General features: G+C 41.0%; 3 protein-coding genes across 4 annotated transcripts in view; 2 read left to right on the top strand and 1 right to left on the bottom strand.

Moving 5' to 3' along the window:
* The first annotated feature begins 399 nt into the window (after window positions 1–399).
* Window positions 400–4,031, top strand: ZFP82 (ZFP82 zinc finger protein). The gene is made up of 3 exons (XM_036274752.1): window positions 400–448; window positions 3,099–3,222; window positions 3,874–4,031. Exons 1-3 carry the CDS (start codon window positions 440–442, stop codon window positions 3,975–3,977), a joined length of 237 nt encoding a protein of 78 aa, XP_036130645.1. The 5' UTR covers window positions 400–439; the 3' UTR covers window positions 3,978–4,031.
* Window positions 4,032–11,223: 7,192 nt separating this feature from the next.
* LOC118638953 (zinc finger protein 568-like) lies at window positions 11,224–13,117 on the top strand. Its single transcript, XM_036275091.1, has 2 exons — window positions 11,224–11,230; window positions 11,685–13,117. Exons 1-2 carry the CDS (start codon window positions 11,224–11,226, stop codon window positions 13,115–13,117), a joined length of 1,440 nt encoding a protein of 479 aa, XP_036130984.1.
* Window positions 13,118–22,671: 9,554 nt separating this feature from the next.
* The window catches only part of ZFP14 (ZFP14 zinc finger protein), a 40,066-nt gene continuing 37,707 nt past the window's right edge, over window positions 22,672–25,030 (bottom strand). Inside the window, exon 5 of one of the 2 annotated variants that reach the window (XM_036274673.1) lies at window positions 22,672–25,010. In XM_036274673.1, the coding sequence (XP_036130566.1) occupies window positions 23,644–25,010 (1,367 nt within the window). In that variant the 3' untranslated portion in view covers window positions 22,672–23,643. The remainder of the gene's footprint in view (window positions 25,011–25,030) is intronic. The other variant, XM_036274674.1, reaches the window with a different exon arrangement.

Here is a 25,030-nt window from a genome sequence, read left to right as displayed (position 1 = left end):
CTGGTCTTCGTGCCTCCAGTCCCATAGAGGTGCCCCCAGCCTAGAAGACGGGTGTGGGGTCTCTGGCAGATGGATCCCCTTCGGCTGTGTCTCGGAGCCACAGATCTGGGCTCAGTGTAATATCCTGGGTTTGGAAGAACCCAAAGTGAGGCTGTTACGGAGGAAGACAGTCTGGGATTCTCTCCCAGGACTCCCATCTGGTCCCCTAAGGTCACCTGCGCTTCTTTGTGATGATGGGAGAGGGTAGTGGAGTTGCAGGCTTCTTTGGCTTTGAACTCCCTCTTAGTGCCAGGGGTAGTCCAGGGATTTGTGTTGACTTGGCCTCTTGCAGGAACCAGGGAGGGACTGTTGTCTCCTAGTTTATTCATCTCTTTCCACCTTTTTTCTTCTCTAAGAACCCAGAACAGGAAGACAGAAGAGCCCCCGCGCATCAAAAGTCATGGCGGAGGTAAGTTGTATGTGGCACTTTCTTCTTGGAAAAGGCCTCTTGGTTTTCAGAACAGTGTCCTATTTCAGGATTCCATCCGAAAGATTTACTGTAGTGATTTGAAGAAAGAAGAGAGGAGGAAAGAAACCACATTTATAGAGTTTTCCTAAACCGGACAGGAGCCTAAACCAGGGCTCTGATCCTGAATTTGCACTTCCCGGGAAGAGCATTCCCACCCATTTAAGAGAAGTGCCGCCGGTCTCACTTTCTCATCTCTGAAATATTATTTCATGTCATTTTCCAATTTTTCTATTGAGTTTTATATTTCCAGTTTTTCATTCCCTTTAATGCTTTGAGGCACTTCTTAAATATTGGAGTTTATCATCCTTTGTCAGTTACATGTTGTTGTACGTGCGTGATGTCTTTGGGATGGCCGAGGTCAGTGCCTTCCGGCTTGGAGAGCACACCTTGGCCCAGGGCAGGTCAGAGCAGACCCGTCTGTCAGATCAATTACTGATAGTGAGAAAGTTGTTTTTTCTCAGTACACTAGGTACAGTTGGATTCCCTGGGGTTTGGGGAAGTAAAGGTTTGTTATTCTCTCTCTAATCAAGACACACACACACACACAAGCAGAAAGATTGGAACAGGGAGAGGAAAAATCATTCTCAGTCGTTTAGGGGACTCTGAGGTCAGTCTGGTGACTCAGGTCTGCTTTTGCTTCTTTCTCCGTTGTCTTCTCAAGTTCTGCATTTCTCTGGGATGAACCCAGTATATAAATTATCTGTTTTCAACTCTAAAGGCCATTATGTATGTCAATTGATATTTCTTCTGTCCTTCATTTATTTTGGAAAACTTGGACAGTGGGTTTCTTTTTCCTGAAAATTCCTGCTTCCCTGAGTCCCTCAAGGAACTTGTTCCCCAGTTCTTCCCATTCCAGTGAGTGATGCTATCAAAGGCTCCTGTCCTATAAGTATCCCTCTGTTCTCCAAGTGTTTAGGTGTTCATTTTGCAAACCACTTAGTATTCCGTAAGTGCATATCCTTCCACCAGGAGTACTGATGGAGTAGGAAAACCAACCCTTGCTGGAAGTTATGGATCTCTGTTGTTAGAGCTCTGATTTGATGAAGTGGAGATGAATGATTAAGTGGGATCCCTTGTTGCGAACTTGGGTTTTCAAATTAGACAAGAAGGTAATTGATGTAGATTTGTTGCAGTCTCAGTATTTGTCCATATCTCTAGCTCTCTGAGCTTTTTTTTTTTTAAATCCTCACCCGAGGACATTTTTGCATGTATCTTCAGATAGAGCAGGAGGAAGAGAGGGAGGAAGAGAGAGAGAGAAACACCGATGCGAGAGAGACAAATCGAGTGGTTGCCACCAACCGGGGCTGGGGACAAACTGCAACCAAGGTACCTGCCCTTAGCGGGAACTGAACCCGGGTCTCTCTGGTCCGTGGGCCGACGCTCTAACCGCTGAGCCAAACCGGCCACGGTGTTCTCTGAGCTTTTTAGGACTTGGGGACATATGATAAGTTGAGTGTATGGAGTTAGGTGATATTCCAAGGAATTGATGCCAGGTAGACACCAATAGGTGAGTTCACTGTGAACTTACGTGGTGTATGCTCTTCTTGGGTTATATCAATGTTCATCTGGATCTTCCTCCATCAGTTCTGTAGCCCAGGAACAAGGGGAATATAGTTAGGGATAGTTTATGGTAACAGGGACAATATAGCCAGATATATAAATTGTTGAGGAGTAATAAATTCTCATAACTGCAAAAGAACCTTGGAGAACGTGTCCAACCTAGTGCCCCAAAATACTAACACTGAATACATAAGATGGGGTATCATACTGCCAGTAAAATTGGTGTCTATTTTAGAATTTTTGATGACATGGAAAAGTGGTTAGGATTTAATATTTTGGCATGTTTATGAGCCTGACTTTTAAAAATATTATTAAGTCGCCCTGGCCAGTTTGGCTCAGGGGTTAGAGCATCGGCCTGCAGTCCGGAGAGACCTGGGTTCAGTTCCTGCTAAGGACGCGTACCTCGGTTGCAGTTTGTCCCCGGCCCTGGTTGGGTTGTGTGGGTGGCGACCACTTGTGTCCCTTTCACGTCGATGTTTCTCTTTCTCTCTCCCTCCCACTCTATCTGAACAAAATATCGAAAAATTGTCCTCGGGTGAGGATAAAAAAATAAAAATATTATTAAGTCACTAAGTTATATTTAAATTCTGTTTTCAGAAATAGACGTTTTATAAGATATTTTTGAATGATACAGACTTTTTTAAAAAAACTTCTTTATTGGGAGAATGGGAAGGAGATGATCACAAGTATGTGTTGAACAGATAGAGTGGGCTATGCTGTGTACTTCAGTGTGCATTCTTGTTTCATTGGGAAACACCAATTATATGGCCTTTGTTTATTCCCAGACCTGGGTGGAAAATGGAAGAGGATAATGCCAGAGGTAACATTTATAGTTGCAGGCATGTTTAAGAATGATGTGTGCTCTGATCACTTATGTTCCCACACTGACCCATCCATGTTGAAGGGTCCAGCATAGCCTGTTTTCCTGAACAGTGTTCCCTTACTGAACTGCTTTCTCCATTTTCTTTTATTCTGTTGCAAAGATTTTGTCCATTAATTTCACAAATAGTATATTTCTCTGTGGTTTTAGGGCTTGACGTTCCAAGATGTGGCCATTTTCTTCTCTCAGAAGGAGTGGGAATGCTTGCACGCTGCTCAGAGGGATTTGTACCGAGAGATAATGTTGGAGAATTACAACAACCTCATCTCCCTGGGTAAGTTTATCTGGCCCTCAAAATTCAGAATTGGCCTTCTGGAATTTTTTTTTTCTCTTCAGTTGTACATGCCCCTAGCAGGAACCGAACCCAGGACTCTCTGGTCCTCAGGCCGACGCTCAACCGCTGAGCCAAACTGGCCAGGGCCTTCTGGAATTTTTATGTTGCTTGTTATTAATTTCTTGTGAGTGGTTTTTCAAGTGCCTGGCTGAGTTAATGACTCTTGCTTACCAAAGAATGGTCGTTTCTTGTGGAGTTAAAGGTTGGCTGCTTCAGTTTACAGTTTTATCTTTTTCGTTCCTCTGACCTTCACCCTTAAACTACTTCCTCCTCTTTCTTTGCTTTTTAAAAAAACTTTTTTTTCTTGATTGATTTTAGAGAGAGAGGAAAGGAGAGGGAGAGAGAGATAGAAACATCGATGAGAGAGAACATCGATTGGCCGCCTCCTACATGCCCCCCACTGGGGATCGGGCCCACAACCTGGGCATGTGTCCTGACCGGGAATCAAACTGGCAACCTCTTGGTGCATGGGTCACTGCTCAACCACTGAGCCACACTAGCCAGACTACTCCTCTTTCTTGATAATCATGAACTGATTTTAATTCTGGGACACCCACAACATAACGTCATCCCTTTTTTTACCTTGAGCAGGACTTTCTGATTCTAAGCCAGATGTGATCTTCTTATTGGAGCAGGGGAAGGAGCCCTGGATTGTTAAACAGAAGGAGACAAAAGGATGGTGCCCAGGTGAGTGATGGTGACTTGGATGGAGAAGGCCATGGCAGGTGGGTCATGCAGCTGGGCCGGAAGAAGGCAGCACTTCTCAGACGATGGCAGGAAAGCTCCCTGAAAAGGCCTGAGATCTGGAAAAGAAAGTAAGGATGTTTCAGCATGAGGCCTTCGGTTTTAATTCACTTATTACTCTTTTGCTGTCCTTCCTCATGTTTCTCTCTGATTTCATGAACAAGTGCCTTCTTCCTTCCCAGGAGACAATCATTTTTCCTGTACCTTGGGTCCAGTTTTATCCTGAATTTCTGTGTTGTTAATCCTCACCCGAGGATATTTTTCCATTGATTTTTAGATAGAGTGGAAGGGAGGGGGAGAGAGAGAGACAGACAGACAGAAACATCAATGTGAGAGAGAAACATTGGTTGGTTGCCTCCCTCATGACCCTGACTGGGGCCAGGGATTGAACCTGCAACCCAGGTACATGCCCTTGACTGGGAATCAAACCCAAGACCCTGTGGTCCACAGGCCAACGCAACCCTCTAACCGCTGAGCCAAACCGGCCAGGGCCTGACTTTATTTTATTATTTTTTTAATCCTCACTTGAGGATTTTTAAAAATTGATTTTAGAGAGAGAGGAAGGGAGAGGGGGAGAGAGAGAGACAGACAGAAAGATCAATGTGAGAGAGAAACATCGATTGATTGCGTCATGTGCCCTGATTGGGGATTAACTTGCAATCTGGGTATGTGCCCTGACCAGAATCAAACCAGTGACCCTTCAGTGCACAGGGTGACACTCCAACCAACTGGCCAGGACTATCTTGACTTTTTAAAGCAGCTCTATTGAGATATAATTCACTTACTGTAAAATTCATTCATTTATTTATTTATTTTTATCCTCACTCAAGGACATTTTTGCATTCATCTTCAGATAGAGCAAGAGGGAGAGAGAGAGAAACATTGATGTGAGAGAGACACATCGACTGGTTGCCACCCACACGTCCCCACCTGGGGCCGGGGACAAACCACAACCAAGGTACGTGCCCTTAGTGGGAACCGAACCCGGCACTCTCTAGTCTGTAGGCTGATGCTCTAACTGCTGAGCCAAACTGGCCAGGGCTAAAATTCACTTATTTAAAGTAGAGTTTATTAATTTTTAGAATATTCAGAGTTTTATAATTATGACAACAATCTAACTGTAGAACATTTCCATTACCTCAAATGAAATCTCATACCTGTAAGTAGTCACTACTCAAACCCAGATTTTGGCAACCACCAATCTACTTTTATTTATTTATTTTTTATTTTATTTTATTTATTTTTTATTTTTATTTTTTAGCCTCCCCCGAGGACATTTTTCCTTTTTTTTTTTTGTTCAGATAGAGTGGAAGGGAGAGAGAGGAAGAGAGAGAGAGAGAGAGAGAAACATCGATGTGAAAGGGACACATTGAGTGGCTGCTACCCACACGACCCAACCAGGGCCAGGGACAAACTGCAACTGAGGTACATGCCCTTAGCGGGAACTGAACCCGGGTCTCTCTGGACCGCAGGCTGATGCTCTAACCGCTGAGCAAACCCAGCCAGGGCTACTTTTTTTTTTTATTAATTAATTAATTTTTGTTACAGATGTTTCTCCATTTTTTCCCAGTGATTCTCCCCTCCCCGTCCCTCCCTGCCCTGTCCCCAGCTTTGTTGTCCATGTCCATTGTTCATGCATACATGCATATAAGTTCTGTGGTTTATCTCTCCCCCACCACCGCCTCTTCTGGGGATTGTCAGTCTGTACCCCACTTCCACGTCTCTGGGACTACCCCATTCCTCAGACTGTTATGTTCATTATATTCCACAAATAAGTGTGATCATATGATACTTGTCTTTCTTTGTTTGGCCTGTTTCACCAGCCAGGGCTACTTTTAATCCTTTTTATTTCTGTAAGGTTGGTAGTGATATCTCCTTTTTTGTTCCTGATATTAGTATGAGTCTTCTCTCTTTTTTTTTTTGGTTAATCTAGCTAAAGGTTTGTCAGTTTTGACCTTTTCAAAGGATCAATTTACAGTTACATTGATTTTCTCTAATTTTCTTTATTTTGTTAATCTCTCCTCTAATCTTTATTATTTCCTCTTTTCTGGTATCTTTGGTATTAGTTTGCTCTTTTTTATCTAGTTCCTTAAGGTGTGTAATTATTTGATTTGAGATCTTTTTTTTTTATCCTCACCCGAGGACATTTTTGCATTTATCTTCAGATAGCGCAGGAGGGAGAGAGGGAGGAAGAAAAAGAGAAACATCGATGTGAGAGAGACACATCGACTGGCTGCCACCCACACGACCCCAACTGGGGCTGGGGACAAACTGCCACCGAGTTACATGCCCTTAGCAGGAATCGAACCCAGGTCTCTCTGGTCCACTGGCTGACACTTTAACCGCTGAGCCAAACTGGCCAGGGCTGAGATTTTTGTTTTGTTTTAATATAGACATTTTAAGCTGTTAATTTCCCTTTAAGATCTGTTTTAACTGTATTCCATATGTTTTGGTATGTTTATCCTCAAAAGTATTTTCTGATTTCTCTGTGATTTCTTCTTTGACCCATTAGTTATTTAAGAGTATGCTGTTTTCTCTCTTCTTCTTAATCTGGCTAGTTTATCTATCCATTATTGAAAGTAGAGCATTGCATCGCTGAATGTCTGTTTTCCTCTTCATTTCTGTTAGTGTTTTCTTCATGTATTTGGGGGCTCTGTGCATATATGCTTATAACTGTTTCTGAGATTGACCCACTTATTATAAAATGTTCATCTCTATTACAGTTTTTGTCTTAAGTCTATTTTGTCTGATAATTGTATAGCTATTGAAGCTCATTTTTTATTAGTCTTTGCATGGCATGGCATATCTTTTTCCATTCTTTTAATCTTTTTGTGTCTTGAATTTAGTGTCTCTTGTAGACGGCATATACTAGGGTTTTTTTTGTTTGTTTTTTTGTGGTATGTGCCCCTAGCGGGAACCGAACCTGGGACTCTCTGGTCCGCAGGCCAATGCTCAACTGCTGAGCCAAACTGGCCAGGGCTAGGATCGTGTTTTTAATATATCCTGCCTATATCTGCCATCTGTTTGAGTATTTAATATGCTTACATTTATTATTATTTTTTTTATTTTTATTTTTTTATCCTCACCCGAGGACATTTTTCCATCTTTTGTTCAGATAGAACGGGAGGGAGAGAGAGGAAGAGAGGGAGAGAAACATCGATGTGAAGGGACACATCGAGTGGCTGCCACCCACACGACCAACCAGGGCCGGGGACAAACTGCAACCGAGGTACGTGCCCTTAGCGGGAACCGAACCCGGGTCTCTCTGTACCGCAGGCTGACGCTCCAACCGCTGAGCCAAACCAGCCAGGGCGATATATGCTTACATTTAATTTAATTATTGAAAGAGTAGGATTTATGTCTGATATTATTTTTGATATTATTTTTTCAGTGGTTTCCCTGAAAATTTTAATTATGTCTTAACTTAAAACAATTTAGTTTGTATTAATACTACCTTAATTTTAATCTTATTTTAAAAGTATGTCCTAATATACCCCTGTTCCCTCCTTTTCTTCTTTGTACTATTATTGTCATACAAATTACAGCTTAATACATTGTAAGGAAATATTAGTAAACAGAATAATGACTCCCCCAAAGATGTCCACATCCTAATCCCTGGAATCTATGAATATGTTGCCCTTACAAAGCAAAGAGGAATTAAAGTTTGAATCAGCTGGCCTTAAATTAGGGAGATTATCCTAGATTATTCACATGGGTTCAATATAATCACAGGAGTCCTTGAAAGAATCAGATGTGTGACAACATAAGAAATGTACAGAGAGATGCAATATGCAGACTTCAAAGTGAGAGGAAGGGGACCATGATGCACTAAGGAATGAGCAGTCTTTAGGATTTGGAAAACACAAAAAAATAGATTCTTCCCTAGAGCCTCCAGAAGGGAACACAGTCTTGCTACAGTCACACTTATTTTAACCTATTAAAACCTTTTTCAGTCCTGCCAGTGTGGCTCAGTGGTTGAGCATCGACCCATGCACTAAAAGGTTGCTGGTTCGATTTCCAGTCAGGGCACATGCCCAGGTTGTGGGCCAAGTTCCCGGCGGGGGGGGGGGGGGGCATGCAGGAGGTGGCTAATCGATGTTCTTTCTCATCGATGTTTCTATCTCTCTCTCTCCCTTTCTCTCTTTCTAAAGTCAATAAAGAAAAAAAAAATTAAAATAAAATAAAACCTCTTTCAGATTCCTGACCTCCAGAACTGTAAGATAATATATTTGAGTTGTTACAAACAAAAATACTTTTATGTAGTCTTATATTTACCTACATAGTTACCTTTTACTGGTGCTCTTTATTTTTTGTGGGTTCAAGTTATCTTCTGTCCTTTTATTTCAGTCTAAACAACTTCTTTTATTCTTCTTGTAGGGCAGATCTGATGATGATAAAATTTATTTGTTTTAAAAATATTTTGAGAATATATTAATTTCTTTTTTATTTATAAAGGATAGTTTTGCTGGATGTAAAATTCATGAGTGACAGCCCTTTTTTTTTTTTACACCAAATTTGTCACTTAACTGCTTTCTGTTCTCATGGTTTCTGATAACAAATCAGTTGCCCTTCTTATTGAGGATCCCTTATGTGGAATGAGTTACTTCTCTCTTGATGCTTTCAAGATTTTGTCTTTGACTTTTATCAGTTTCTTAGTTTTGATCAAGTTTATTTCAAGTTTATAGCAAGTTTATTCAACTTGGAGTTTGTTGAACCTCTTAGATGTGTATATTAATGTTTTTCATGAAATTTGGGAAATTGTTGGAAAGTATTTCTTCAAATGTATTTTTATCCCTTTCTTGTTCTCATTCAGGTTCTCTCTTTGTGCATATATTTCTATGCTTGATGATATTCTTCAGGTCTGTGAGGCTCTGTTTTTGCTTTTTGTTCCTTTCTGTACTACAAACTAGATAGTCTTCTCTATTTACCTATTTTCATTTTTGCTGATCCTTCCTTCTGCCAGTTCAAATCTGTTGCTGAGCTCTACTGGAGAATTTTTTATTTCAGTTATTGTACTTTTCAACTCAGATTTCTATTTGGTTGCTTCTTATAATTTCTACTGATATATTTTTATTTAGTGAGACTTTATATATGACTTTCTTTGGTTCTTTGAACAAAATGTATATTTATAATAGCTTAATTAAAGTCTTTGTCTAATTAAGTCCATTAACTGAGCCCTTTCAGGGACATTGTCTATTGGCTGCTTTTTGTTTTTTGTGTGTGTGGCATTTTTCTTGTTTCTTTGTATGTCTTATATAAGTAAACATTTTAGATAATGTATTGTCACAAGTCTGGTATCTCATTCCTCTCTCACCCATAGTTTTTTTTTCTTCATTGATTTTAGAGAGAGAGGAAGGAAGAAGGAGAGAGAGATAGAAACCTTGCTGAGAGAGAACATCAGTTGGCCACTTCTTGCATGCCCCCCACTGGGGATAGGGCCCACATCCTGGGCATGTGCCCTGACCGGGAATTGAACCGACGACTCTTGGTGCATGGGTCGACGCTCAACCAGTGAGCCACACTGGCTAGACCCAGATTGTTTTTCCAAATATTTAACATAGCATCATCTGACATCTGATATCTGGAACCTCCCAGGCAATATAAAATGCCAACATCAGCCCTGGCCAGTTTGGCTCAGCGGTTAGAGCATCGGCCTGCGGTCCAGAGAGACCCAGGTTTGGTTCCTGCTAAGGGCATGTACCTCGGTTGCAGTTTGTCTCTGGCCCTGGTTGGGTCGTGCGGGTGGCAGCCACTCAATGTGTCCCATTCACGTCGATGTTTCTCTCCCTCTCCCTCTCTTTCTCTCTCTCTCTCTACCTCTCTCTCCCTCCCACTCTATCTGAACAAAAAATGGAAAAATGTCCTCAGGTGTGGATAAAAAAAAAACACAACAACATCATTTGGCCCTGGCCAGTTTGGCTCAGCGGTTAGAGCATCGGCCTGTGGTCCTGAGAGACCCGGGTTTGGTTCCCGCTAAGGGCACGTACCTCGGTTGCAATTTGACCCCGGCCCTGGTTGGGTTGTGTGGGTGCGACCACTCGTTGTGTCCCTTTCACGTCGATGTTTCTCTCTCTCTCTCTCCCTCCCACTCTACCTGAACAAAATATCAAAAAGTGTCCTCGGGTGAGGATTAAAAAAAAAAACAAGCAAACAACATCATTTGAACAGTCATTCTATAGACGTTGCTTAGTGCCCTTCTCCCAAAGACAATTGTATAGCATCCAGTGTAAGTGGCGTTTTCTTTGGGTCCCAGATGCAGACCGTATATTAGTCACAGAAGAATCTCCTCTGCCCAGCAATTGTGCCAGGCTTATTCATCTCTCTAGATTTGCCAGCTGTTTTTCTGCACCCTGTTCTGGGCCGGTTCAATGACCCCGGACCATAAAAAGAGCAAAGAGAAATGACCCATGCAGCAGGGTGCCCGCATAAAGCTTCGACGTCTTACACGAGCATCATTCTATCTCAGATCAGTCTTGTTGAGTAGTTATGTAACTGTCCGATGTCAAACAGCTAGCAAATCATCAGACTGGGATTCACACTCAGGTCTCCTGGCCCGAAAGTTGTATTCTTTGTCACAACGTCATACAGTCTCTCATAAATGGTTGCCATGGTACTCTCCATTTCATTAGAATTCTCGCTGAATTACGTAAACTTTTCATTGGTGTGTAAGGCTGTCACTATTGTAGGGGCTGGTACAGGCACACGTACGGATGCACCCTGATGGTGCTGGCTGCTTGTACATTCCTGCCAGGTACATGCAAAGTGGTGGAGGGAGAGCACATTGAAGTTAGGAGATAATATGTTCATCACTATTTTAAATAGTAAAGGCATGCAGTGATTACTTTGATTCCCAAGTCAATCCTAATGTCATTATTTTGAGCATCTTAAAATGTTTCCACTGGAATACCCTTAATCACTTTACTTAAACATTAATGGGCCTGTGTGTTGGTGATTGCTTGTATCATGGTGTGTGGAATACATATTATGCTAGTTCCAGGACGCATTGGGAGAAATTATACTGGTAGATAGACTGATGGACAAATATGTAATCCAGAATCGAGAAAGGGATTATGAGGGCAAAGAACAGGGTATGTGGCAGAAAATTAAGATATTTAGGATGAAAGAAGCGGGATCATGCCCTGGTCCTGGAGCAGAGCACATCCACGGGAGATGAAACACTTCCTGAAAGGGCCTAAAATGTCGGGTATGGGATGTCAGGAAGGTAACAGTGGAAGTAGGGAGACCCGTTAGGAGAGTGTGTTAATCTTGGTATGGGATGGCTTTGGACGGGTGGCAGAGATACTGGTAGAGAGAAATCGTCATAATCTGGGTATATTTTGAGGCCAGACCTGAGAGGACTTGCTGTTAGTTGTAATGCCTGTCCCTGCAGATCCTCATGCAGTTGCTCTTAGGTGGCTCCTCGAGGTTGTATTTTACAAGTGCCCCAGCTGATGAACCTGAGAGCCACTTCTCTGATAAGTTCCCCTCATTTTCTCTAGTCTCACCCCCCCCGTTATTTTTTTTAATTGCCATCCATGTTAAGAACTATTTATTTGCTATTTTTAGTTTGTTCTTTCTACTTTAGGACTTTCCTTTCTCCTGCAACATGAAAAAAGACAAAAACAACAAAACCTATTTTCTTTCTTATTATCTTACAGATTGGGAGTCCAGAAGAGAAACCAGGGATTTCTCTCCAGAGGAGGACAGTTATGAAATTAAATCATTGCAACCAGAGATAACTAAAAGACCTATAAGCTCTAACCCTGTGTGCACTGACAGTCAAATCAAGTGCTACTTGGACAAGGCACAGGATGGACATGTCAGGCCCGTGGTCATAACCTCTGAAGGAAGGCCTGCTGCTGTTCAGTGCACAGGCACTAGAGCGCCTCGGGTAATTCATCCTGCAGTGAAATCCTGTGAATGCAGGGACTGTGGGGCAGCTGTCAGGCACCAGTCATCCCACCTTCAACAGGAAAGCGGGCAAAATAAGGAGAAAAGCTCTCAATGTGGAGAGTGTGGGAAAGCCTTCAATAGTAAGTCAGATTTGACTAAGCATAGGAGAATTCATGAAAGAAACAAAAGTAATGAAAATAAGAAATGTGCCTTTATTCAAGACTCTGCAGTTACTAACCCTCAGAGCGTTAATACTGGTGAAAAACCTCATAAATGTAAGGAATGTGGACAAGCTTTTCATTCTAGCGCCCAACTTGCAAAACATCAAAGGATCCATCTTGGTGAGAAACCCTATAAATGTGAGGAGTGTGAGAAGGCCTTTCCATCGACCTCACAGCTTAATTTGCATCAGAGAATCCATTCCGATGAGAAATACTACGAATGTAAGGAGTGTGGGAAAGCCTTCACCCGTCCCTCGCACCTTTTTCGACATCAGAGAATCCATACTGGTGAAAAGCCCCATAAATGTAAGGAGTGTGGGAAAGCTTTTCGTTATGACACACAGCTTAGTCTTCACCAACTAATTCACACAGGCGAGAGACGCTACGAGTGTACGGAGTGTGGGAAGGCGTACAGTTGTGCCTCACAGCTGAGTCTGCATCAAAGAATTCATACTGGCGAGAAGCCTCATAAATGTAAAGAATGTGGGAAAGCTTTTATCTCTGATTCCCATCTTACACGACATCAGAGCGTTCACACTGGTGAGAAGCCCTACACGTGTAAGGAGTGCGGGAAGGCCTTCCGTCGTGGCTCAGAGCTTACTCGACATCAGAGGGCGCACACTGGCGAGAAACCCTATAAATGCAGGGAATGTAGAATGGCCTTTACTTGTAGCACAGAACTTATTCGACACCAAAAAATTCACACTGGTGAGAGACCCCATAAATGTAAGGAATGCGAGAAGGCTTTTATTCGGAGGTCCGAACTTACTCATCACGAGCGAAGTCATAACGGTGAAAAACCCTACGAGTGTAAGGAATGTGGGAAGGCCTTTGGCCGTGGCTCGGAGCTTAGTCGACACCAGAAAATTCACACTGGTGAGAAACCTTATGAATGTAAGCAATGTGGGAAGGCCTTTATTCGTGGCTCACACCTTAGTCAACATCAAAAAATTCATACAGGATGGAGGAATGAATGAAGACATGGGAAGGTTCAGAATGTAATTGATGTCTGAAGTTCATACGAGGAAAGCAAACAAAAACACCTGTGATTCTAAGGAATGAGGAAAAGCATTTGAGGATAACAGCGTAATAATCAGAGTTTGTACTGTGGGTGTAAAGTCTTTATTTTAAGGCCAGAATTTACTGAACATTTGTTACTGGTGAGAAACCTTATAGATGTTAGGAATTGGGAGGGTTTATTTGTGTTTCAGAATTCATTAGATATCAGAGTTCAGTTGGTGAAAGGGTGAAAGACTCCATGAATGTGAGGAAAGTGGGAAGGCTTAGGATGCAGCAACTGTGTTAGAGACAATCATTCAAACCTTTCTCAACATCAGGATCATTAGCCCTTAGGGAAATCAGAGGATTTATACTGTAGATGCCATATATTTGCTAACAAGTTATTTATCTGATAATTCATACTTGAGGAAGGCTATATTAATATTAAAATGATAGAAAATTAGTTTGACCTGGCCAAATCTTGTTCATATTTGCAAACTCATTCTCTAAAATTATTGGAACTGACTTAGTGTGGGAAAGGATTTAATCAATATTCAGTCTTTTTTTTCCAGATAGAGCGGGAGGTAAGTGGGGAAGAGAGAGAAACATCCATGTGAGAGACACATCGAGTGGTTGCCACCCACACGACCCCAACCAGGGCTGGGGACAAACTGCAAGCGAGGTACGTCCCACTAGTGGGAACTGAACCCAGGACTCTCTGGTCCATGGGCCGATGCTCTAACCACTGAGCAAAATTGGCCAGGGCAGTCATTCTTTTTTTTTTTTTAATTCCTCACCAGAGGATATTTTTCTACTTACTATCAGATAGAGTGGGAGGGAGGGAGGGAGAGAGAGAGATAATCAGAGAGAGACATTGACATGATAGAGCCACACACATCAACTGTCTGCCTCCAGCACGACCTGACCAGGGCCCGGGATGAACTGCAACCAAGGTATGTGCCCTTAACCGGAATCAAACCCGCGACTCCTTGGTCTGCAGTCTGGTGCTCTAACTGCTGAGCCAAACTGGCCAGGGCAATAATGTAGTCTTTATTTGTTAATAGGGCAAGTTACTTAACTATGTCTAAATTTTCTAATTTATAAGTAATACTAGCACCATATTTCTTAGTAGCATTGTGAAGATTAGATAATTACGTTATATTCCATTGAACAATGTCTGGATTGTATTGGAAGTGTGTTAGATAAGAGCTGCTTGTATTATTAATTTTTTATTTTTGTAACTGTATTATTAGAGATTATACAAGAGGAAGGCCTTTTGGATTCAATGACTATATGAACACCTTACATCATGTCTTTCTTTAAGGAATGTTAAAGTGATTCCTTCTAGAGAAAAATTAAAAGCTGAAACTTTTTTGTTGTTGTTAATCCTCACCTGATGGTATTTTCCCATTGATTTTTAGATAAGAGTGGAAGGGAGAGAGAGAGAAACATCGATATGAGAGACACATCAATTGGTTGCCTCCTGCACGATCCCATCCAGGGCCGGGGATTGAACCTGCAACCCAGGTATGTGCCAGGTATTGATGAGAATAGAACCTGTGACCCATCAATCAGCAGGCCAACACTCTAACAGCTGAGCTAATTGGCCAGGGCTAAAAAAAAACTTTTACTCATAGCTTGCCTTTTTGTCCCATCAGGGGATTCATAGTGTAAAGAACCCCAGTAGAATATGAGTAGGCAGCTGTGAGGTCAGGATGTAGACCTGGATGATGTAGTAAAACCTGTAAAAATAATGACATAGGACACACCCTCTGACTTCTGTTCTGAAGAATTAGAAAATAACAAAGCCTTAATCAAAATCCATTACTTTCTGTAAGGACATTAAAAAGATACCTGTATAAATAATTTTTATATTAAAAAGGAAATCAAAGCAAATTATCATTAGTAATGAATGACAAAGAGAAAACTACATGTTGAAATTTGTGGGATACAGCAAAGCTATACTCGGAAAATTAAGTTCTTTAAATATGTGTAGAAAATAGGGAAAATTAAGGCCAGGATTCATTCTCACTTAACTGTACCTGGTGCACTGCCTATTCCCAGTAGGTTCCCAATAAACACTGTGGATCAGAGGAACGAGAGAGTGAATGAATGAGCGTTTGACTCTAGTATGTTGAAAGGTTCAAACAAAAGAAGTGTAGAGACCAAAAAGAAAGAAAGAAAAAACCTTGACATATTTTGAAATGAAAACCATTATACTGCCCTGGCCAGTTCGCTCAGCGGGTAGAGCATCAGCCTATAGACCGGAGAGTCCTGGGTTCGGTTCCCACTAAGGGCACGTACCTCGATTGCAGTTTGTCCCCGGCCCTGGTTGGGGTTGTGTCGGTGGCAGCCACTCGATGTGTCTCTCTCACATCTATGTTCTCTCTCTCTTTCCCTCCCTCTCTCCCTCCTGCTCTATCTAAAGATAAATGCAAAAAAAAAAAAAAAATGTCCTCGGGTGAGGATAAAAAAACAAACAAGAAACATTGTACCCTAAAAAGAAAAAACTCATGAATGAGAGAGGATATATAACTACAAAAACGGAGGAGGTTTAAAAAAATAAGGCATACCCGGCCAGTGTGGCTCAGTGGTTGAGCATCTACTCAGGCACCAAGAGGTTGCCAGTTTGATTCCGGGTCAGGGCATTTCCCCGGTTGTGGGCCCGGTCCCCAGTGGGGGCATGCAGGAGGAGCCAATCAGTGTTTTCTCGCATTGATGTTTCTGTCTCTTCCTTTCCCTTTCTAAAATCAATTAAAAAATTAATAAAGAAATAAGGCGATATTATTGTGGCCGATGTTGCTTGCCGATTCATTGGTATTAACATTTCTCCCTTTGCCAGGGTTACCTGCCACCCGCTTAAGTCTAAATGCCAGATGCTTGCTCACTTAGCTTGCTTTGCATTTGGGCATGTGTAGACCATCCTGGCCGTAGAAGATCTGAGCAAAAGTCTGCAAGTGAGTTTAAGTTAAAATTTCTTTCCTAACAAAATAGGAGGAAATGGTCCTCATATACAGAATGCATGTCTGTCTGTCTCTCTGATGCCTGGAATTGTGGCCATTTTGCAACCAGAGGGGTGAGAGGCTGAGATTGGCACAGGGCACGGATTGGGATTACCCATGTCCTTGACATTGTTGAACTGATGAAACAATTCAGAACTGCCTTGTTCCTGCACTTGTGTGAAATAAGAAACTGCATATTTGTTATAAGTTTATATTCAACTTTTTATAATATAGCTGAGCCCTGAGAATAATTTTATAAACATATACACAAATATTTATTCAATGTTGCTAAGGTGAGACGACGTTTATATTCAATTGTGGAAAAGCATTACTTTCTTAAACATATACATGCATACCTCGGGTATATTACAGGTTTGGTTTGAGACCACTACAGTATAGGAAGGCATTAAAGTGAGTCTTCTTTTTGCTTTTGGAGAGTCTTGCCTTCAATTTGTTAAAAATGCAACAAAGCAAACCACAATGTGCCTATATGCGTATTTCCATATTCAACTGTGACTTGGTAACATGTAGGAAATGTGTGTTTATAGAGTATATTTACACTCAGTTTTCTGCAGAGTGTCTGCTTATATTCAGTTTTTTACAGTTGTCTGAAATCCTAGAAAAGTATTTTCTTGAATAAAGAACCAAGAAAAAACCGATTCAAGAACTACACCATGTTATTCATCTATTACCAGAGTATCTTACAGATAAACTCTTCTCAGTCTTCAATATACAAAGAGTCACAGTTACGAAGCTAGCATAACCCTTTGACCAAATTTGGATAAAGGACAGCATCCAAATCCACATGAGCTTTAAAAAAGAATCCACTGTACTCATGGTAGATGAATATTGAAATCTAGCAGCCTATTACAAAAATAATAGGATATTTTTATCCAGAATAAAATGATCTAACCTGTCCAATTGTTTCAAAATATAATATGTAAATATAGTGTTTACACATTGAAAACTAGACACTAAAATAACTTCCCACTAAAAGTAGCAAACAAGAAACTGATTTCACCTGCTGTGAAATCACTGCAGTGTCCACTTAAACATGCCTCCTGATCATGAGACATTCTCAACATCTGGAATAATCATCTAGTGGATTCCATGTTTTTACCACACCTTAGAAAGTAATACATATTTTAGCCCTGGCCAGTTTGGCTCAGCGGTTAGAGCGTCGGCCTGCGGTCCGGAGAGACCCGGGTTCGGTTCCCGCTAAGGGCACGTACTTTGGTTGCAGTTTGTCCCCGGCCTTGGTTGGTCGTGCGGGTAGCAGCCACTCGATGTGTCCCTTCACGTCGATGTTTCTCTCTCTCTCTCCCTTCCTCTCTCTCCCTCCCACTCTATCTGTACAAAAAAATGGAAAAAATATCCTCCGGTGAGGATTAAAAAAAAAAAAAAAAAAAAGAAAGTAATACATATTTTAATTAAGTTCAATGTAAGTAGGTATTGTGTGGTAAATTAGCTACCACCTCACACCTGTCAGTGGCTATCATGAGCAAATCCACAAGCATCTAGTGTTGGTAAGAATGTGCAGGAAAGGGATCCCTCATGCACCGTTGATGGGAATGCAGATTGGTGCAGCCACTATGAAGGACAGTAGGAGGTCCTTCAAACAAAAAGAACTGGCTTATGACCCAGCAATTCCATTTCTGGGTATACAAAGAAATTCAAAACACTAATTTGAAAGAATATACACACCCCTATGTTTATTGCAGCATTATTCGCAATAGTCAAGATATGGAAGCAATCCAAGTACCATCAATAAATGAGGATAAAAAAGCTGTGATGCAGATATACGATGGAATATTATGTGGCCGTAAAAAAATCTAACCATTTGCAACAGCCTGGATGGACCTAGTGGGTATTATACTAAGTGAAGTCAGTCAGAGAAATATGATTTCACTTATGTATGGAATCTAAAGCACAAAAGAAATGAACAAAATTGAAACAAACTCAGACACAGAGAACAGATTGACGGTTGCCAGAGAGAAGGGGGTTGGGACTCAGGGAAAAAGATGAAGGGGTTCAGAAGTACAGATGCGTAGTTACAAAATAGTCATGGGAATGTGAAATACAGCATAGGCAATATAGCCAGTAATATTGTAATAACTATGTGTGGGTACTAGAAATACCAGGTTGGGGAGGACACTCGGTAAAGTATTTGATTGACCACTATGCTGTACACCTGAAACTAATACAAAATAATACTGAATGTAAACTGTAATTGAAAAATAAAATAAAGTTAGGATTACAGTACTGGTTTCATTGTAATTTCTAATATTTTTGAGTTATAATAAATGTTAAGAAATGATTCTTTTTCATTTTTTGCCCATGTACAAATATTTTTCTTTGCAAGGCTTGAAAGTTTTATTCCAGATTTACATAACATATTTTACCAAAAACCACAGAACTGATGGTTGCCATACGGGAGGTGGATGGGAGGCTGGATGAAAACCACGAAGGGAAGAAGGAAGTACAAACTGGCAGTTACAAAAAGTCACTGTGCTGTCAAGTACAGCACAGGGAATACAGTCGGTGATACTGTAATCATGACGTGTGGCATCAGGTGGGTACTAAGATTTATTGAGGAATCACTACTTAAGTTATATAAATGTCTAACCACTATGCTGTACACCTGAAACTAATAATAGTGACTATCAACTGTGATTGAAAAACTTTTAAAAACATTCAATTAAGAGAAACTATTATCTAGTGTCTTAATTTCTATTTTGTAAAATGTTTCATTGATTTTTCTAGAGAGGAAGGGAGAGATAGAGAGAAACATGGATGTGAGAGCCCGGCTGGTGTGGCTCAGTGGTTGAGCATTGGCCCATGCACCAGGAGGTTGCTGGTTTGATTCCCAGTCAGGGCACATGCCCAGGTTGTGGCTCTATCCCCAGTGGGGGGTGTGCGGGAAACAGCCCATCATGTTGCTCTCTCATTGATGTTTCTATCTCTCCCTCTCCTCTCTTTCTAAAAATCAGTAACAATATATATATATATTTTTTTATCCTCAACCCAAAGACATTTTTCCATTTTTTGTTCAGATAGAGTGGGAGGGAGAGAGAGAAAAACGTCAACTTGAAAGGGACACATCGAGTGGTTGCCACCTGCACAATCCAACCAGGGCCAGGGATAAACTGCAACCAAGGTACGTGCCCTTAGCGGGAACCGAACCCGTGTCTCTCTGGACCGCAGGCCACTGCTCCAACCACTGAGCCAAACCAGACAGGGCAATAAAAACATTTTTTTTTTTTTATCCTTACCTGAGGACATTTTTCTATCTTTTTGTTCAGATAAAGTGGGAGGAACAGAGAGAGAGAGAAACATTAACGTGAAAGGGACACATCGAGTGGCTGCCACCCCTATGACCCAAGCAGGACCAGGGACAAACTGCAACCGAGGTACGTGCTCTTAGTGGGAACCGAACCCAGGTCCCTCTGGACCACAGGCCGATGCTCTAACCGCTGAGCCAAACCAGCAGGGCAAAACATTTTTTTCTTTTTTTTTTTTTATAGAGTGGGAGGGAGAAAGAGGAAGGGAGAGAGAGAGAGAGAAACATCGATGTGTCCTTCACATCGAGTGGCTGCCACCCACACGACCAACCAGGGCCGGGGACAAACCGCAACCGAAGTACATGCCCTTAGCGGGAACCGAACCCGGGTCCCTCCGGACCACAGGCCGACGCTCTAACCGCTGAACCAAACTGGCCAGGGCAAAACATTTTTTTCTTAAAAGAAACATCAATTGGCTGCCTCCAGCACGCCCCCCAATGGGGATCGAGCCTGCAAGGTAGGCATGTGCCCTGATCAGGAATTGACTGGGTTCTGTCAGTCCATGGGTCGAGCTCAATCCACTAAGCCACACCGGCCAGATTTTAATTCCCTTTTTTTTCTTTATTGATTATTTAGAGAGAAAGAGGAAGGAAAGGGATAGATAGAAACATCAATGAGAGAGAACATCGACTGGCTGCCTCCTGCATGCCCCCCACTGGGGATTTGGCCCACAATCTGGGCATGTGCCCTAATTGGAAATCAAACCAGTGACCTAGTGCATGGGTTGACGCTCAACCACTTAGCCACACCACTTGGGCTTAATTCCTATTTTTAATTGTACTTTGTATTGGTTTTATTTTGTTCTGTTTCTGATATCTTGACATAAATGCTTCTTCATTCCTTAAACACATTTATGTATGTGACAGGCCCAGACTTGACTGCTATGGTAAGTGAAGTCAAGACTGTGCCAGTTTCCTTGACTTATTAAAGGACATTTCTTTCTTCCTGAATAGAACTTTGGTGATATCTGACAAGTTTAGATATGCAGGCATGTCATTAACAATTATTTCTAAGTAGTCTAGAACTTGTTTTGCTATTAAACATTTTTATTGAAACATTTAAAAACACAAACAGTAGAAATATTATGAACCCCCAAATACAAACCACCCCACTTCAGTAATTACCAACATTTTGTTAATCTCTTTTCCAGTTCTCTTGCATTCTCTTTCTATTGCTGGAGTATTTTAATGTAAATCTGGACATCTTATCATTTCATGAACATGTAAGCATGTATCTCTAACACACAGGAGCACTATTTCTTAATAACCACATTGACATTATTATCCCTAACAAAATTATTTCTAAATATCATCTACTATTAGGTACATGTCCACATTTCCCCCACTATCTCCAAAATCTTTTTACATTTTCTTCAAAGTAGGTCCACGTAATGCCCACAGACTGAATTTAATTGATATGTCTCTTGTCTCTCTTAATCTGTTAACAGTTGCCTTTCTTTATGCCACTAATCGAAGAAAGCAGGTTATTTTGTAGAATTTGCCCCTTCTGGATCTGTGTGACTGCTTCTTTGTGTTGCCATTTACTTTGTTCATCTATTCCCCAAATTCTTGGTTTAAAAGAATTTAACTTAAAGGTTTAATTCCTTTAGTTCATGATTTTGGCAGTAAGGTTTTGTAAGTAGTGTTGTGTACTTCCTATCGCAGTATTTCAGGAGGTGAACAGTCTGACAGTCCTAGTTTTATACAAGTTAAAATTGATGATTCAGAGGTGTCAGCTTGATAAATCCATTCTAGTATTCTCACTATAAAATATTTTATTTAATAGTTGTAATATCCACTGATCATTTTCTGTACCATTACTCCATTAGGAAACTAGAAAGTGATTTTTCTAATCCTATGAATCTCTCTAGATAAAAAACACTTTAATTTGGTGAGCTTTGGATGGCTGTGAAACTTGGGAAAAGCAAAATGAATTATTTTCCTTCATCAGTTTTCAGATGATGAGTTGGTGCCCAAGCATCATCCACAGCTGACCAAACTGTACAGCCAGAGCCAAGTAAACTACTAGTGGGATCATCTCAAGAGATCCAACTTCCACTAGTTGAAGATGGGACGATTTGAGCACCAAAAGTTATATTGATTGTAATTAAATGTTTTCTTTCCTTTACACAAACATACACACATGAATATGGACATACAATATTAAATTTCCAGTGGTGCCTTAGCTCAGCAGTTAGAGTGTTGGCCAGCGGATTCAATTCCGGTCAAGGGCTGGTACCCCAGTTGTGGTTCGGTCCTCGGCCCTGGTTGGGGTCATGCGGGAGGCAACCAATCGATGTGTCTCTCTCACATCGGTGTTTTTCTCTCTCTCCCCCTCCCTTTCTATCTGAAGATAAATGGAAAAATATCCTCGGGTGAGGATTAAAACATTTTTTTTGCCATCTTTTTGATAGTTTCTAATTAACTTTGGTGCTCAGTTAGTAGAGATTATAACACATTTACTTTTGGAAATTTATTATGGGGAAATAATTTCATGGTTCTCTTTGATTCTTCAATAGTTGTACTCTTTTTTTATCCTCACCCGAGGACATTTTTGCATTTATCTCCAGACAGAGCAGAAGAGAGAGAAACATCGATGTGAGAGAGACACATCGAGTGGTTGCCACCCACACAACCCCAACTGGGGCCGGAAACAAACTGCAACTTAAGTACGTGCCCTTAGTGGGAACCAAACCCAGGCCTCTCTGGTCCGCAGGCCGACACTCTAATCGCTGAGTGAAACTGGCCAGGGCCAATAGTTGTACTCTTAACTACCTCCTATTCATGAAATTCTTTTTAAAAATGTTTTTCTTGATTTTCTTTTAGAGAGAGAGAGAGGGGGATAGAAACATCTATGTGACAGACAAACATCAATCTGCTGCCCTCTGCATGCCCCTCACTGAAGATCGAACCTGCAACCTGGGCAAGTGCCCTGCCCGGAAATGGAACCAGGACCTCTCGGTCTGTGGGATGATGCTCAATCCTCTGAGCCACACTGGCTGAGCCTACTGATGAAATTCTTAAGGCTTTCTTTTCAGCATGAAATTCCTGATAAGTAATGGACACCTGCTCATTCAATATAACCTCCTAGATTTTATCCAGAATAAATTAAATGCTGAGCAATGATAGGAGGCATTTCTCCATTTTTTGACTTGTAAAGAATATTTCTTTCATATGAATTCACTGATGATAATTATAGATAATATTTACAGAACACATGCTATGTGGCTGCTACTTTTCTACGTATTAACTATTTAATCCTTACAATTCTACTACACAGTGCACACAGGCTGACTCTGAACTGGCCCCAGTTGTCCCTACCTCCTGGTATTCATACTCTTGCACAATCCTCTTTGAGTGTGGGCAACCTAGAAATTTGCTTCTAGCCAGTAGAAGACAGCAAAAGTGATAAAATATTACTTCAGTGATAAGACTCCACAAGATTATAAATTCTGATTCTATCAGAGTGTTGCCTTCTTGGCTTGCACATGTTGATGAAGCAAGTAGCCATGTTGAGGAGGTTCATGTGGCAAATAACTGAAGTAAGCTTTCAGCCAACAGTCAGACACTAAGGAACTCAGTGCAACAGCCCTCAAGAAAATAAATTCAGCCAACAACCATATGAGGTTGGAAGTGGACCCCTTCCCCAGCTGAGCCTTCAGATGAGACCCAGCCCCAGCTAATACCTTGATTTTAGCTTTGTGAGAGACCCTGAGCAGAAGACCGAACTAAGTTATACCCAGAGTCGTGACCCACTGAAACTGTGAAATAATATATAGGTATTATTTTAAGCTACTAATTAAGTTGTGGTAATTTATTACACAGCAGTAAATAATGTACATAGGTGCTATTATCACCATTTTACAAATGAACAAGTTGAGGCACAGAAGTTTAAGTACCTTGTCCAGTAACACACTGGTAATAAAGTGGTGAAATGGAGATAAAAATAAATAAAGCTAACGATTTCCTTACATTAATTGTATTATTCTCTGACTTACATTTGCTAAAGACAAAGTTTGACTGGTGAAGGAAGGCTTTTAAAGCAACATTTTTTTCCCTGTAGTATAAAATTTCTTATGCTTAGATGTGAGCATGAAAAAAATTCTCAAAATGAATGTTCTGATATTCTGTAACACAATGTACATTTCAAGACTTTCTTGTACTAAATTCCATTATGAATTTTCTGATGTTGAGTAAGGTGTGAATGCTGTCTAAAGGCCTTCTTACATTCCTTACATTTGTAGGGTTTCTCACCTGTATGAATTCTCTGGTGTTGAGTAAGAAATGAATAAAGTCTAAAAGCCTTACCACATTCCTTACATTCATAAGGTTTCTCACCAGTATGAATACTCTGATGTTGAGTAAGTTGAGAGAGCAATCTAAAGGGTTTTCTACATTCCTTACATTCATAGGGTTTCTCACCAGTATGAATACTCTGGTGCTGAGTAAGTTGCGAGAGCAGTCTAAAGGCCTTCCCACATTCTTCGCATTCATAAGGTCTCTCACCAATATGAATGTTCTGATGTGAAATAAGTTGTGAGTAACTACTAAAGGTCTTCCAACATTCCGTACATTCATAGGGTTTCTCACGAGTATGAATTCGTTGGTGACGAACTAGCTGTTGTCTTAATCTAAAAGTCTTCCCACATTCCTTACATTCATAGGGTTTCTCACCAGTATGAATACTCTGATGAACAGTAAGTTGCTGACATATCCTAAAAGCCTTCCCACATTCCTTACATTCATAGGGCTTTTCACCAAAATGAATTTTTTGATGGACTCTAAGGTCTGGACTACAAACGAAGGCTTTTCCACATTCCTTACATTCATAGAGCTTCTCAGCAGTATGAAGTCTCTGATGTCGAGTCAGGTGTGTACACTGCCTGAAGGTCTTCCCACATGCCTTACATTCATAGGGTTTCTCACCAGTGTGAATTCTCTGATGTCGGGCAAGTTGCTGATGCACTCTGAAGGCCTTCCCACACTCCTTACATTCATAGGGCTTTTCACCAGTATGAAGTCTCTGATGTTGAGTAAGTTCTTGGAGCACTGTAAAGGCCTTCCCACACTCCTTACATGCATAGGGTTTCTCACCAGTATGAAGTTTGTGATGTCGAATAAGGTGTGCGCGCTGTCTAAAGGCCTGCCCACATTCCTTACATTTATAAGGCTTCTCACCAGTATGAATTCTCAGGTGTTGACTAAGTGTTGAGCGACGAATAAAGGTCTTCCTACATTCCTTACATTCATATAACTTTTCTCCATTGTGAACTCTCTGATATTCAGCAAGAAAATTATGCTTTTTGTAAGTGGTCATTTTTTCAGAAGTAATTTTCCCTTGCTCCAAATATTCTTCCTGTGGTTCTGTGTGCCGTTCAATCTCACTTTTGCATTCCCAGTCATTTCTAAAAATGGAGTCCTGAAGGCAATAGCTTTTAATTCTTTCCATTACCTCCCACTGGAATGAATATATTTCATAAATATTCTTTTCTGTAGATAAAGTATTGTTCCTGTAACTGGACTCCAAATCTGAAAGAAAACAAGAAAGC

This window comes from Molossus molossus, unplaced genomic scaffold, assembly GCF_014108415.1.
Source record: "Molossus molossus isolate mMolMol1 unplaced genomic scaffold, mMolMol1.p scaffold_m16_p_21, whole genome shotgun sequence".
Classification (NCBI taxonomy): domain Eukaryota; kingdom Metazoa; phylum Chordata; class Mammalia; order Chiroptera; family Molossidae; genus Molossus; species Molossus molossus.
Note: the sequence above shows the minus strand (reverse complement) of the source record. Positions and strands in the feature narration are given on the sequence as shown.